The sequence below is a fragment of the Candoia aspera genome, chromosome 5, assembly GCF_035149785.1.
Source record: "Candoia aspera isolate rCanAsp1 chromosome 5, rCanAsp1.hap2, whole genome shotgun sequence".
Lineage (NCBI taxonomy): Eukaryota > Metazoa > Chordata > Lepidosauria > Squamata > Boidae > Candoia > Candoia aspera.
In genome coordinates, this window is record NC_086157.1 from 47,600,442 (window position 1) to 47,615,401 (window position 14,960).

General features: G+C 36.2%; 1 protein-coding gene across 2 annotated transcripts in view; it reads right to left on the minus strand.

Moving 5' to 3' along the window:
* SCML2 (Scm polycomb group protein like 2) overlaps window positions 1–14,960 on the minus strand; it is a 43,437-nt gene that overhangs the window by 11,934 nt on the left and 16,543 nt on the right. For both annotated transcript variants that reach the window (XM_063305143.1, XM_063305142.1), the window contains exons 4-10: window positions 9,864–9,934; window positions 9,130–9,364; window positions 8,811–8,899; window positions 7,459–7,702; window positions 3,319–3,572; window positions 2,252–2,384; window positions 775–978 (exon numbers count right to left, since the gene is read on the minus strand). In XM_063305143.1, coding sequence (XP_063161213.1) covers window positions 775–978; window positions 2,252–2,384; window positions 3,319–3,572; window positions 7,459–7,702; window positions 8,811–8,899; window positions 9,130–9,364; window positions 9,864–9,934 — 1,230 coding nt within the window. The remainder of the gene's footprint in view (window positions 1–774; window positions 979–2,251; window positions 2,385–3,318; window positions 3,573–7,458; window positions 7,703–8,810; window positions 8,900–9,129; window positions 9,365–9,863; window positions 9,935–14,960) is intronic.

A 14,960-nucleotide genomic window follows, 5' to 3' on the forward strand; every position in this document is an offset into this window, starting at 1 on the left:
AAAGTGACAAGGAGCAACTCTAATTTAGAATTAGAGAAATACTGACATCGTAGTTGTTAGGGCCTACAGCAATTAAGGAGCACACATACAGTATGTAGACCTCTGACTTTTCCAACACAGCATTCAGCTAAGACATAAGCTCATTGTGGGAAACTAAACACATTAGCTTTTTTAGATTAAATGTTTTCAGATAAAGCACAAGGAATGGAGATGCTTTTGCTTTTAAATTATAATAGAAAATATTATTTCTGCATATTTTTTTTGGAAAAACTAGACAAGAGAAATGCAGGTCAATTTGGATATATCTCATATAAGAATAGAGAGAGTTACAGGCTTTGTCATTACCAAGTGTATAGAGTTTTTATTGGCTTTTAAAATATTAATTCTGCTGTCTGCTGCTGTTTTTTTTAATACTGATTTATTATGGTTAGTTTACAAAAATCATTGGCTAATTGCTACTGCATATGCCATTAATAACAAGCCAGAAGTCTGGCTTATCCTGCATGCTAACATTATGCTGGTGCAAAAAAACTCATTTGTTTTTCCCTCTTTGTACAAAAGGATAAAATGAACCAGAAATGAAAAGCTTCATATAATATTAAACTGGGGTCAATTAGCCAAAGAATAAAGGCTTGCAAACCTAAAGGGATAAGTGAAATGAAAATGTTCATTCTTAGCAGAAGATAAGCCAGAATTTCTGATTTATTGTTATGCACAAATGCAATCTATGCAAAAAAGATGAAGTATAAATATAAGTCAAGTAGAATAATGTACCAGTAATAATCTCTCCTGCATGATGCCCTGCCTTGAGGAATCCAAAGACAATTTTTGATTGATAGGCACAATCTACACAAGCTTGGACAGCCTGCTGAAGTACTACATTCACAGGGCCTGGTCCAAAGTGATCAGGAAGTTGCTGAACTTTCTTTTTATCAAGATGAGGCCCAGAATTTCCATGTTTGTTAACATAGACACAAACTAAAAAACAGAACAAAACACAATGTACTGGTTTCAAAGTTGAATACATCTTTATCTAAAAGGCATCCCAGTGGCATAAAATGTAGGCTTTCTCTGAGAAATGAACAGCAGCAAATAAAATCCATCTTTGCCTCCCAACCCTTATCGTGCCTTAACTTATAACACTGAAAGGAACTGGGATCCCCAAAATCCACTTACAGGCTATATCTAGATGAACCACAATATACTCATTAAGTACATATTCATATTTATTGCAGTCCCAATCCTGTTTTTTGCTACAACATTCTCCAGAATTAAAGAGAAAATAGAATGCCTTCAATGTAAACTCTTCTTCTGTCAGTTTTCATTTTGTTCTCCTTTATCAAACATCTGCCCCCCATCCCCGCCACAAAGCACTCCAAGGTTTGGCTTTTACAACCAGATACAGAATATGCAAATATTTGTCAAAATCTCATTGAATGCATTCACAGCATAGAATCATCTTATCATATCTGAAATTTAAAATAGAAAAACTGGATTAAAAGAGAACCAAAGATGACAAATGACTATTAGCAATAGGAATGAAATTATTTCTTTCTGCTCTAGGTTGACTAAAATAGAAGTATAAAAAGATTGTGAGACAAAGATGATAAAGAGGGACAGATATAATAAAGATACAGATAGCCAGGAAACATGATCAGCCAGGATAAAAGAGAAAGAAAAGGGAAATTTGAAAGCAAGATTTTAGAAGCTGGGGAGAAAATTTGAATGTGTAAGAGAATAAAAGAAAAATGTGGAAAGGTTGGTTAGCAGCTGCACAGAAATTTAGAAAACAAGAAAATAGTTGTGAAAAAATAAAATATTATCAGGAGATCAGACAAATAGAAACCACACAGATATACTGAAGAGAGTTTGGGAAAAAATAAAGCCTTATTTATTACAGGTACTATCTACTCATTCTCACTGAGGATAGAAAATAATGCCACAGAAGAAACTGGCATTAAGATTTCCAAAGACACACAACTTAAATTCCGTTGAACACCATATATATTGTGTTTAATATACACTGACCCTTGCATAAAATATTGCTTTAAAAATTGAACAGTGATGAACACATACTCACGTGTTTTTCAAATTGATGTAAAATAGCAATGCATATCCAGTGCAAAGCCTCATAACTACTTTCAGAATTGTTTTTATCCCTCTAAAACACCGTAGTACCTTAGAATAAATCTAGAATCATCAGATTCTTCCCCACGTGAGATTTTTTTTTTTAAGTAATAGATAACTCTACCTGTTGAAATAACAGCTGCCATTGCACCAGTAATACCAGGGGGCTCTCTGTACATCGGAGAGGTGCTGTTGTCCACTTTTGCAGAAATAAGAGGAGGAGGAAAGGAGGGAGGTTGCATTGCTAAGATTTTTTTCTGTTGAAAAAGAGTAGCTTTTTATTAAATTAAAAAATATATTTTTCCGCAAACAGTCAAATCCCCTTTAGGACATTATCTGTTGACACAAAACTCTGATACAGTGAATCACTGAACGCTGTCAAAAGAGCATAACATCTGTAGCTTTATATTTACAGCTTAATCCTGATTTGGGTTCTCCAGAAGGGGCAGAAACATGATCTCAGCTATGGCTAGCAACCATATGAGAGCTTTCAGAAGCCAGGCCATCACACAAAAAGGCAACCACTCCTATATTGCAAGAGACATCTTTGGCAGATTTAATCAACTGTTATAAATATCTGCCTCAGCAAGTTTTTAAAACCAGAGTGGATAATTATGGTAAATGTCCTTTTGACCACTTACAGAAACATGCTGATCTATGCGACCACTATTCTATTCCCATTTCCTTTGGATACCTCCCACTGAAAGGAAGTCTGAGTTCAGAGATTATTTGTGTGTGTGTGTGTGTTCATATACATGCGGGGAGGGGAACCATGGTGTTAAATTAATCAAGTTCAACTTGTCTGCATTAAAGAAACTTTCTTTAAATAGCATGAGCAGAAAAGAATCAACAAGAAAAATGTAAATACATATTTTCTTTGGCAGTCAGTTTCAGATTAAGAAAAATTAGTAGTTCAGGAGAACATATTTTAAAATCTGGCAATTTAAGAGCAAGTAAACGTGCCTTGCTTCTGACACATTAAAATAATAAAATCTATAATTTACAAATCATAATTTGCATTTTGACAACAATAAACCACTTTGGAAACAGCTTTCAAAAACTAATATGTAAACACAGGAAAAGTGTGTTTGGGAAAGAAACTTTAATGCACAGGGCAGGGGAATGCAAGCTATTAACCAAAAAAAGAGAGGACCTCCTACCATTACACCTATGAAAAAAAAAATTACTAACCTTTCTTCCTGGTTTTAAGCCCTTTTTCCTTTTTTTGAGGTTTTCTTTATGAGAAATGTTTTTGGCCACCTGAATATTTTTGGGAGACTGGACTTTCCTAAGTACTGTGGATGGAGCCAGTGGTTTTCCCCGAGTGAGTTTCCTGCCTTTGGGTGTTGGAACAGGTGAAGCTGATTTTGGTGGAGACTGCACTGAGCGCCGGGTTCCTTTGGAAGGAGATGTCTGTGCTTTGGTGTTATTCTTTGTGCTAGAAACTGTGGAAAGACACACGGACCATCTTTGTGGAGTCATTAAGGTAATATCCAACCAGCAGGATCCTCAAATGTTTTTAAAAACCTCAGTTACGCTTTAAAAGAGGCTTACAATCAACCATCAATTAATTTTAGACTAACTTTTCAGCAAGATAAGGAAGCAGGCCATGTCCAGTAACAATGTTCAAAAATCTGCCAGTGCACGTGTTTTTCTATGCTAAGAAAATCTTATATCTGTAAATAAAACCTGCTAGAGGCACAACCTCAGGCCTGGCTCTTTTCCCACCCCCAGCCCTAGGAACTCCAGCTGGTATGTAACTGGATTATAGGAGAACTTCAGGCCAAACTACACATTACTTTAAAGATGTAATTAGCAGTTATGATTTTGGCTTTTTACTTAAAGCAAGTGCAGTGAAGTCGACTGGATCAAGAGATACTATTCTGGGGGCAGGAGGGCAGTTTTAACTTTTCTTCCCCCACAGTACTTCCCATCTAGGACAATGCCTCACATTAGCAATTTACTTAGCCAAAAAGTGATACAATGAGGTTGGCAGGCACTTTAAAAATTAAATACACACACACATACACACAGTACACATACACACACACACACACACACACAATAAACAATGATACAGATTACACATTTCTAAATACATTTCTTCTATCCCTACACATCTACTAATCTATTACCAGCATGCATTTTAAAGTTACTTAGGCTGGGGTTTGATATAATTAAAGTAATAAAAAGAAATCCTTCATATCAGAATGTATGATTAAGATTGGACCATAAAGTTCATTCAAACAGAATTTAATTATCGTTCACCTTATATAATCTGACATTAGATTTGAAAAATTAAAAAAAAATGACAGCCATCTGTAATTAGTAGCCTACTTTGCTTGATAGTCTGTAGTACTAATAAAATAATTACAGAATTTATAACATACACAGAACATGCAGAGACAAGAAGTACATAATAAGCTATATGAATAAACTTAAACCTTAGTAACTACATCAATTTTAAAAGTGGTTATCATACAAGCAAAATCAAAACAGCAACCGTACAAGAAATCATTACACTAAGCAGATACACACAAATACATCTCAGGAACAAAGTAATAAATCTGTTTAAAATACTGTAAGACTGATTTCTTCATAAAATTTCTGGTAAATAAATACCAATTGTTAACAGGTTATATAGGAAGAGGTGTGGGTTACTGTCTTAGCCGGGTTATTCTAAAATGTCCGAAGTTATAGACCAACACATTTCACATATACAAAGGAAACAATTTTCAGCATCAAGAGTATAGAAAGACATATTTCAAACTTTTACACACACATATATGCATTTGTTTTCTCCTCTTGGGTCATTGCTGTTCCAAAGGTACAGATATAATAAAGTAGTCTCCAAAAATGCCATGTAAGTATGATTCCTTTTTCCTACCTTTACATTCCAGAAATGTAAATACCATGTAACGTTAGCCACTTAGAAGACTAGCAGGAACTTTTTTTTAATAAGGCCTGAGAGGGAAAAAGCCAGTGCTGCTTGACTACTGGGGTCTGAAATGTTGCTCTAGCAAATCAAGAGAAAGTTATTTGCATTTGTTGATTTAAGAAGAAAAGAAAGGGGGGGAACAAAGTGGAGTGGAAACTGTTAAAGCAATTTACATATTGTCTATGGGCTCTATTGACAGTGACCATCGGTCCCCTGGTTACTTCCTTCACGCTGCCTTTAGGCGAAGAGCAAAGGTTAGAGGGGGTCAGGAATCTAGAAAGCAGTGAAAAGGCCTGCAAAGAAATTCAGCTACCAGCCAACATATCTGTAGACAAAATTTCCTCAAGTGAAGTACAGGAACCAAAAATCTTAAAACAACTTGGTTACTTTAAAAGAATTTGTTTTTAAAAGTCAGTGCATTAAAAAGAGAAAATGACACATCTCTTTGAAATTAATACAGAATGTGCAGAAGGGGAAGGACAGAAAACACTTTTTTCCTTTTCAGGGCAGTTCTTTACATCATAATGGCCCTTTCAATTCCACAACCCAAACAAAACATTTTGTTTCCTGCTGCATTACCAAAACAATTAAGACATCAATTTTTCAGGTCATTTGTGCACTGTCTAGTTATGCAGCAGCCTCTGCTTATACATCACCAACAGTCCTAAGAACAATTTAAATAAAAAAAAATTGAAACCGAAAGTGCTTGAAATTAATAAGGCTATTAATGCAGCCTTTAGAAAACAGTAGAAGCAAATAATGCTAATGTATATTTCTTCATTTGTACTATTGCTTAATTGGTCTACAGGAGTGCAGATGTTCAAGAGCACAATAATAATAATTCTTTAAATTAATGTATAATACCAAGCAGGATGTTTCAACCCCTTGCTTTCCACTAAGGAAATAAGCTATATTTGCAATTTTGCCTTTTAAATGGCTTTTAGTGGTTCTGGATTTTAACATTCTGATGTGGCTTTTTAAGTTGTTCTTCACTAATTCAACTAGTTAGCTGTATACCTTGAAGAAGCCTGTGGAAAGACAGTCTAGAAATAAATGAATTCAATTATTTCCCCTAGTATCATACCCATGTCCTCACATGACCACAAGCGATTTATAAGCATTTTCTGCAAATACATGAAAAAGAAATTGCGCTCACACCTAAAATAATTCATACAGATATCAGAACATTATTTTTATGTATCAATTTTAGGATCCATATTAAGATCACTCAATATAATCAGACTTCAGCATTAACCAGCTACCTACTTCAATTGTCACTTAACATTCCGTCTGGATACAGAGGATGGGAAAAGAAGAGATTCCACTGATTCTGCCATACAAATAGCTCCATTTGGCCCATTTCTTGAACTTTTAATAATGTTGGTTACTAAACAATCTACAAAATATGTTTAAGAATGAGTGCCTGAGCTCAATTGGTTTTCCTGACCTTTCTTTTAAAAATAGTTATGTAAAGTACTCAGCAGCATGAGAATATATTCCAAATAAATAAATGGTCAAGCAGCTCAATTTCCTTATTTCATTTGAATATAGAAAATGCAGTTTATAAAAAATTAGTTAATTGGCAAATTGGACAAAATGGAGTATCTCCCCCCACATACTGCACACACAAAAGAGGAGGAGAGGGAATGGGGAGCATGTAAGCTCAATGGTTGCCATGATTTCTTTAAAAAAGAAATTATAATTTCTTGGTGTATTTAGATCCCTGGCACACTTAAACCAATACAGGTAGTCCTTGACTTACGACCACAACAGGGACTGGAAAATTTGTCATTAAGTGGTGTGGTTGTTAAGCAAGGCATCACATGACTACACCCAATTTTACATTTTTTGCGGCAGTTGTTAAGCAAACCCCATGGTTGTTAAATGAATCACATGGTTCCCAATTGATTTTGCTTGTCAGAAGCCAGCTGGGAAGGTCTCACATGGTAATCACATGACTCAGGGGTGCTGCAAATGTTGTAAATATATGCAGGTTGCCAAGTGCCTGAATCTTGATCACATGACCATGGGAATGCTGCGATGGTCATAACTGCAAGGATAGGTCATAAGTCACTACTTTCAGCGCCGCTGTTACTTCAAATGGTCACTAACAAATGGTTGTAAGTCAAGGACTACCTCTAAACAAATTCTTACAATATAAAGCTGCATATTTTATTTATTTATTTATTATTCCAATTTCCGTCATCTGAAAGTGAAAGATTAACAGATTTTAAAATCAAACCAGAGAAATACCTTTTCTTGTGTTTCATGGCTGCATGATTTTGGCTGCACTTTATGGTTAATTTTCAGAATATACACCATAAAGATGAAACTTTAAAAGCTTAATCAATCTTGTTAGGCACAAACCACACAAAACACATAAAGATTCTTACCACTATTTCCTGGTGGCTGCAGTGCATCCCCTGTTAAATCACACCATCCAACTGGAAAGATATCTCGAGAATCATATTTACACCAATAGTCAAATGCCCCACGCCAGCCATCAAAGGTTATAAAAACGTCATCTCCTCTGACATCCCCAATGGTTGCAGGACATATTAAATAAGGATTTTTTCTGTCTATTGCTTCTAACTTCATTCCAACCTTAAAAAAATTTTGAGAAGGCTTCGGAGGTTCCTGTCAAAATAAGAGAAAACAAGCAAATATACTATATGCATATGAAACTTTTATTTAACTAAATTGTTTCTTGTCCTTAAAAAAGGTAAGTATATATAGCATTGACAGATTTGATACCATTAGTTTTACCCCGATAGTTCTGAACCATTATTTGATAATATGGACATGGTGCCAATTTGCATCTTGACTCATGTGTTTTCTGCAAACTTCCCATTTGACATTTTATCTCTTCTACCCCATATCCTAGTTATATTTAGTTCCTTTGGCACACAGCTTTCTCTACATAATGTGAGAATTCTGAGCATTCCCAATACCTTATCCTAGAATACCACATTCTAAAAGCTACAGAGACTACTGTTCCATTTGCCATTTTTTTTCCCAGAACACTCCTTCCATTTACAAGGTTTGTTTTGCTTGTTATGTAAAAGATACAAAATCTCTTATTAATACAGCAATAATATTTTACTCAGAGTAGAAGACTCATAACTGACTACCCTTGACCTTGGAACAAGATATAAATTGATCATATAAGAAATAAATAATATTTTAAAAACTGATAAACTACTGAAATGTAGTTTGGAAACCATTTCTTACTCATTTTCAATGAATTTACTATGTAAGTAAAAATATTCCTAAACCGAATTCTATGTTAAAATACAATGAACATGTATTTAATACTTTAAAGGCCATTTGAAGTATTTATAGATTTATCTGCATTTAAATCCCTTATATACATTCTCAAAGCAATCTTTTACCTTTTTTCATTCTTACTCTATATATCACTAAGTTGGATATCATATAGGAACTGACACATTGGTCTAGTTGAAACATAAAGAGAGATTATCAGGCATGTTTTGGATACGTATATTTAATATGTTACTTCTAACTTGTAAAATGTCTTTCAAATGGCATGCATAAGCACAGTACCACAAATGAGATTTTGTCTTGAATTTGTTGCACATAATCTAAGTCAATTTTTTTTATAGTCTGTATGGTACTTACCAAAATAAAAATGTGCAAATGGTTTCTATTGGGATCACAGCTTGGCCTTTTTATGCTACAGTAGACAACAGAACACAAGGGACTTCTCAGCAACCAAGCTTCTTACCTTCTTAAAGAATGCTGCAGGTGCCATTTCAGCTCCATTTAGTGTTCTTAGGAGGAACATTGGCCAAGAGGATGCATTCATCTGGAACCCTAATTTGACAACAGATAAGTTGCACCTGATGGATATGATTTAGGATAAAAGGCAGAGTGGGGATGGGGTTGGAAGCAAAGCATGGATGGCCCATCACCAGTGCAAAGCACACCAAATACAGTCCATAACATTACATTCATTCTTTTACTCTTGATTTATGACTATTTCATTGTTTGTTATTTCAAAAAATTATGCCTGTAAATCAAATTGTTGAATTGTGTTTCCTTACCCAGAGGAGGCTGAAGCATTCCTCCTTTCTTTTCACACGTTCCAATTTGCTGTACGTCAGATGAATCTACTAGCCTCCAGAAGTCATTTTTGTTGTCACTTCCATCAAGCCGCAGCCTTAATCTAGTACCTGTGATTCCAATAACTGTAGCTATACACACAGAGGTAACATTCCGGGGGTCATGAGCTTCCAATTTCATACCCACTTTGAAATCATTGCTAGGGGGAATCCGAGACTACAAAAAGGAAAGATAACAAAAGTTTCACAATATAGTCTAACAGTATCTAGCAGCTTAGGTTACTAGATAGTAACATACATAGACCAGTCTGGGAACTTTAATGAATGAGCCCTTTCCCACATCTAAAAACAAGCAAGTTGATACTGTACCAGTTTGTTAATTATACAAATGCATACTTTTATACTTTTAAAACAAACTGACACATGCATTCTAAATTTATTTCATGGTATTCATCACTCTGTGCAACAAGCATTCAGCTACCACTTTGTGTTTTCTTTAGAGACATCAAGCAAGATGACTGTTATTTCCTACCACGTGAAAAGAGAGCTTTATGTGCAACAATAATGCTTTTTATAGTAGTAATTCTCACTAACATGAATATATCATATACGGCATTAAGTGCATGCTATGTTAAAAGCTACAGTTGTAAGTAAGGCCATATCTCTTGACAAACCATTAATTTTACCAGTTGTTTCTTAGTATTTTAAATTGTCACCTGTCTGAAACACTGTGAAGGAGCAGCTACAGATCCAGTCTCTTTCAAGTAATTGTCCCAGTTAAAATATTCTAAGAAAAAAATGGAAAAATTTAAACATGCTGTTTTAAATATAAAGACTACATAAAAAGACTTCGGGCTATAGGAATGTAAATAAAATCTTACAGGAATTTACAAAAAGCTAAGAATATTTTTCTCCCATGTGAAAAATAATTTTAGAAATTGTAAAGGAATGCAGTTTTTTAAATAATCTTTTTAACCTACACTGGATTTAGTTCTAATGTTACAGTATTTGAATTACCAAATTAATTGGAATTACTCAAATGTTATTGTACCCAGCTTTTTCCCAGCAGATTCCATCTCATAGAAATAATGCACTGAATGTGGCCTTTTAAGTACAGGAAAGTGCTAAATGTGGGAATAAATTAAAGCATGCAAGACAGATGGCTGTCAAGCCTCTTCTTTAATATATCCAGCAAAGGGGAGCTCACCATCTCCCTGGTAACTGGTTCCACTATCACTACTCTTACTGTTTGGAAGGCTTTCAAATATTCAAGTACAGTACAAACTGTCTGTCTGTAATGTTACTCTTTGTCCTGAAGCACCGGACATTCAGGTATTTGAGGAGTGCTAGTATATTCCCAGTCTTCTCAAGACTAAACTTTCCATATCACTTTAATTTGTCTTCAAAGAACTTAGTTTTTTAGATCACTGATCATCCTCACTGTCTCCTCTGAACACTTCTTAAAAGATGATGCCTAGAACTGAACACACAGTACTCGGGATGCGATCTGACCAAAGCAGCATATAGTGGAACTAGTATTTTCTGTTATTTGAAAACTATACATATATAGATCTAGTCTAAAATTAAATTTGTCTTCTTAGCACCCATTATTTAATAGAAGATGTTTTACTACTGCATGTATTGAGGCCAAGGAATATTTGCATGAAAATAAAAATAAATATTGCTTCAGCAACAATGAGTTAACCTAGAGCAATTGCTCAGATATTAAAATGTGATAAAATGCAGGGTGAGGGCATTCTGCAGAAAAAGACAAATTTACAAGAAGGACTTACCTAGATGATAATATTCATTGTGGTTATACCCCACAAACCAACTTTCAGTACAATAAAGGTATTGGATAGAAACATATATAACAATTCTCTGCTATCTGTATTAATTCAAGAACAAGATTGCTAAGGCTATTAAAATCTGCTTCAACAATCAAACAAAAAAGGGCCTACATCAAATGCTTGAGGAATTCCCTCACACATCCTGCATCTCAGCTCATTTAATCTTTAGTTCTAAAGCAAGCAGAGGCTAGTCCATATTCTGTATCACAGGGGTTTGACAAGCCCCTGACAATATGCTACATATATAGGCAGAATCAATATAGAAGAGAATATATGTAGCTCAGGGTTGAAGTGTGGAGCCCTTGGTGCTCTCTGGGCTTGGTGGTTTGCTTGTAGACATTTCATTACCTGACTAGGTAACATCTGGAAGCACTGATCATGTTATCTAGTCAGGTAATGAAACATCTGCAAGCAAACCACCAAGCTCAGAAAGCACCAAGGACTCCACAGAATCAATATAATCTATAATGTCAAAATATCCAGTAGGTTACACTCCTATCATCCACTGTTTGTTAAAGATCACCCAACTGAGACAGGTTCTTCAGATGAGAGAACTACAGCCAAACAATCTAGAATTTTGGAGAGTCTTAGTAATAGAAAGCTGATTAGAATATTTGAAGAGAATAGTTCCAATGCTATTTGAGGACACCAGGTAAAGAAAGGCTGCACTAAAGCTACCAAAACCAGACAATAATCTGCATGAGATTTAAGGTAGCTTTTCCAGTACAGTATTGTTTTCTTATAAACACACAGGATCTTACTCTGTAGACATGCATTCACCACTCCTGATGGCCTCTGAAAAACCAGTCCAGAAGTGCAGATAGGTCATGAAAAGCTTTGCTGCTCAAACTGAAGCTGAAATGTATTCAGCACATAAAAGACAATCAGCCAGTAACATCTTCATCCAACAGATTGAAGCTAAATTATTGCAAATCTGTATGCAACAGTCTGCCATAGTGATAACCTTAGAAGTGTGGTTTCCCTATTGCAAACAATAGAAATACATACAGATGGGAGTACAGACCACTCCTCTGGCCAATCATATCTCCTAAGAGATACAGCATGAAAGTAGGTAAAATCATGTTATCTTTTCCTTGAAGATACAGATAACTCTCAGTGAACTTAACTCTTTTCTTACAGTACTTGCTTTATTCCTTTGCACCTACTCTTCTATCAGTAGCAAGGCAGCCAAGTAGGAAAAGACATTCAGACATTCATAGTGAATGCAAAACAAAGTATTTGATACATTGCCCAGTAATAAAATCCCTGTTTATGCTAGTAATCTGTGTACATTTCACAAGCTATCATGTAGATGTGCAGAACGGCCAACGTCTATGTGTTTTATTCCATTAAATGCTACACATAAAAAACAAAACAAAACAATTAAACAACTAAAAATAATACTATACTGCCACCCAGTGTTTCGGGTAGGTAAAGTCGCCTTCAAATTGAGCTTGACTCCTGGTGACTTTATGGACATAGTTATGTAATTTTCTTGGCAATTATATCGAAGTTAGGTACTATAGAATGACTCAGAAGTTTCTCGGTAAGTAGCCGAAGTTCTTCCAGAGTGGTTTAAGTTGTATTCCTTATTCAACAGTAGAGCGCTGACTTGTATTAGCCTTTATTGCAACTCTTGTATCCAACTTTTCAGTTGTTTCCAAGCATGCAATGACACAACTCTATACTGTTCAAATCCATCTCATGCACTTGGCTTGTGGTAATGCTGCTTAGTTAACTGAATCATTTTTAACTTACTGATGGGTAAATGTATTGTATAAGAATACATTTAATAATAAAACAGTTTTATAATTTGAAATCTGTTGTAGAATCAAAAGAGGAAATACAGCTCATTTTGCAGTACAGGTAGTCCTTGGGTTACAATCATTCATTCAGCAATCATTCAAAGTTACAATAGCACTAAACAAGTGGTACTTATGACTGGTCCTTGAAGTTCCAGCCATCACAGCACTCCCATGGTCACGTGATCATGATTTGGACGCCTGGCAACCAGCTTGCACTTACGACAGCTGCAGCATCCTGCAATCATGTGATTGACGTTTGTGAACTTCCCTACCAGCTTCCCACAAGCAAAGTCAATGGGGGAGCCAGCAGGAAAGGTCACAAATTGCTCCCATAAATCGATTCCGCCACTTTTTCTCCCAAGGAGCCCCACTTTGTATCATGCCCCCAGCTGCATTCTGTAGCATGCACCCGCCTGCAGCACCCCTCTGTCTGCCCGTGACCCCCACTCACCCACTCCCTAGCGCCCACCCATGGCCCCCAACCAGTCTGCCCATGCACCATAGTGCCTGCCTGTGGCACCCCCACCCCCCTGTGCTCCTTCCCTGGGATTCCTGACTGTTCCCGCTTACTGACCCACAAGGTCCTGGAATTATAACGGCAGTTGGAACCAGGATTGCCATCGCTTAGTGATGTGGTCACATGACACTGCACTTTACAGCTGCATCACTTAGCAACAGAAATTTCAGTTCCAATTGCCAGCGTAACCCAAGGACTACCTGTATTGGAAAACAGCCTGCCCAAACTGAGAAGATCCTGACCCTGCTTCTTCTCACAGAAAGTGATGGGAGATATTAATTTTTATGACTTTTCTTCAATTTTGCCATTTTCCCACTTTTTATAAAGTTCTGCTTCCTAAATTTCTACCATCCATTGTCTGTTGCATTTTTTTGGGAAAGCAGAGATTTTAGAAATCTCTAGGGTTTTTTTTTCGTATGTCCATGTCATTTCAGTTTTAATTAAAATTGCTATTTATCAAGCTGGTGTTATTTCAAAGTAAAATGGCTTTCCCCCCTTATTATTACTTTTACTCTTGGATCTTGTTCTTGTTATAGCTTTACAAAAACTCTTTAGATAAGGTTACAAATTTAGACAATTTATCTCTAATTTTTCTAAATGCACATGCCTAATTTAGTTGAAAAGACAGTGATCCAGGACAGAAATCTAATAAGAACACTTGATTTTTTTTCTTTCATCCTTTCATTTTATTCCCGATACAATTTTGCTTTTTTTGTTTTTTCCCCCTTTTTCTCTAATATCACTTATTTAACTTATATCATTTTTTTCCTCCTGAGTACCAGAAACCTGTCACTCATTGGTAATTCCTCTGGTGTCACAAGGTTTATAATATTATTAAGCAGCTTACATCAGGGCTTCCCAAAGCTGGGTAAATTACCCAAATTTACGTAAAAGTGGTTTTTCTTTGGGTAACAATACACAAACCCATTAAATTGACTTAAAATGTTTTACCTACTTTGGGTAAAAAGGACTGATAAGTGGTTTTGGATAATGGGGGAAAAGGTTTGGGCAACACTGGCTTACAGTGGCATATTGGCTCAGGATTCAGACTTCTAATCAGAAGACACCTTGCATTCTTAACTATTTGGAACCAAACTTGGCATATCTTGGACTCATCTAGAAATAACTTCCCACAAACACAGAAAAGAAAGCTGGGGGGAGAAAGACAGGGCATTAACACTTCTCAAGAAGCCCTCCACAACTTTCTACTTGGTATACATGCAACTAATAAGTGTCAAGGATTTCTAAATTGTTTTCTATATCTATGTTGATATCATAGTTCAGCAACTGTTCAAAGTTACAATGGCACCGAACGAGTGGTGGTTATGACTGGCCCTCAAAGTTCCATCCATAAGAGCACCCCCATAGTCATGTGACCGTAATCTGGGTGCTTGGAACCAGCTCACACTTACGATGGTTGCAGCGTCCTGCGATCACGTGATTACTACTTTTTACCTTCCCTCCTGGCTTCTCACTAGCAAAGTCAATGGGGAAACGGGCAGGAAGGTCACAAGTTGCTCTGGTAAGTTTCCCATGCACACACCCCCATGCCGCACCATGCCGGCCACCCCTACATCCTCCCTTAGCCTCACTGCACTAACGCTCTGCCTCCCCGGCCTGTTGCGCACAGTCTCCCATCTG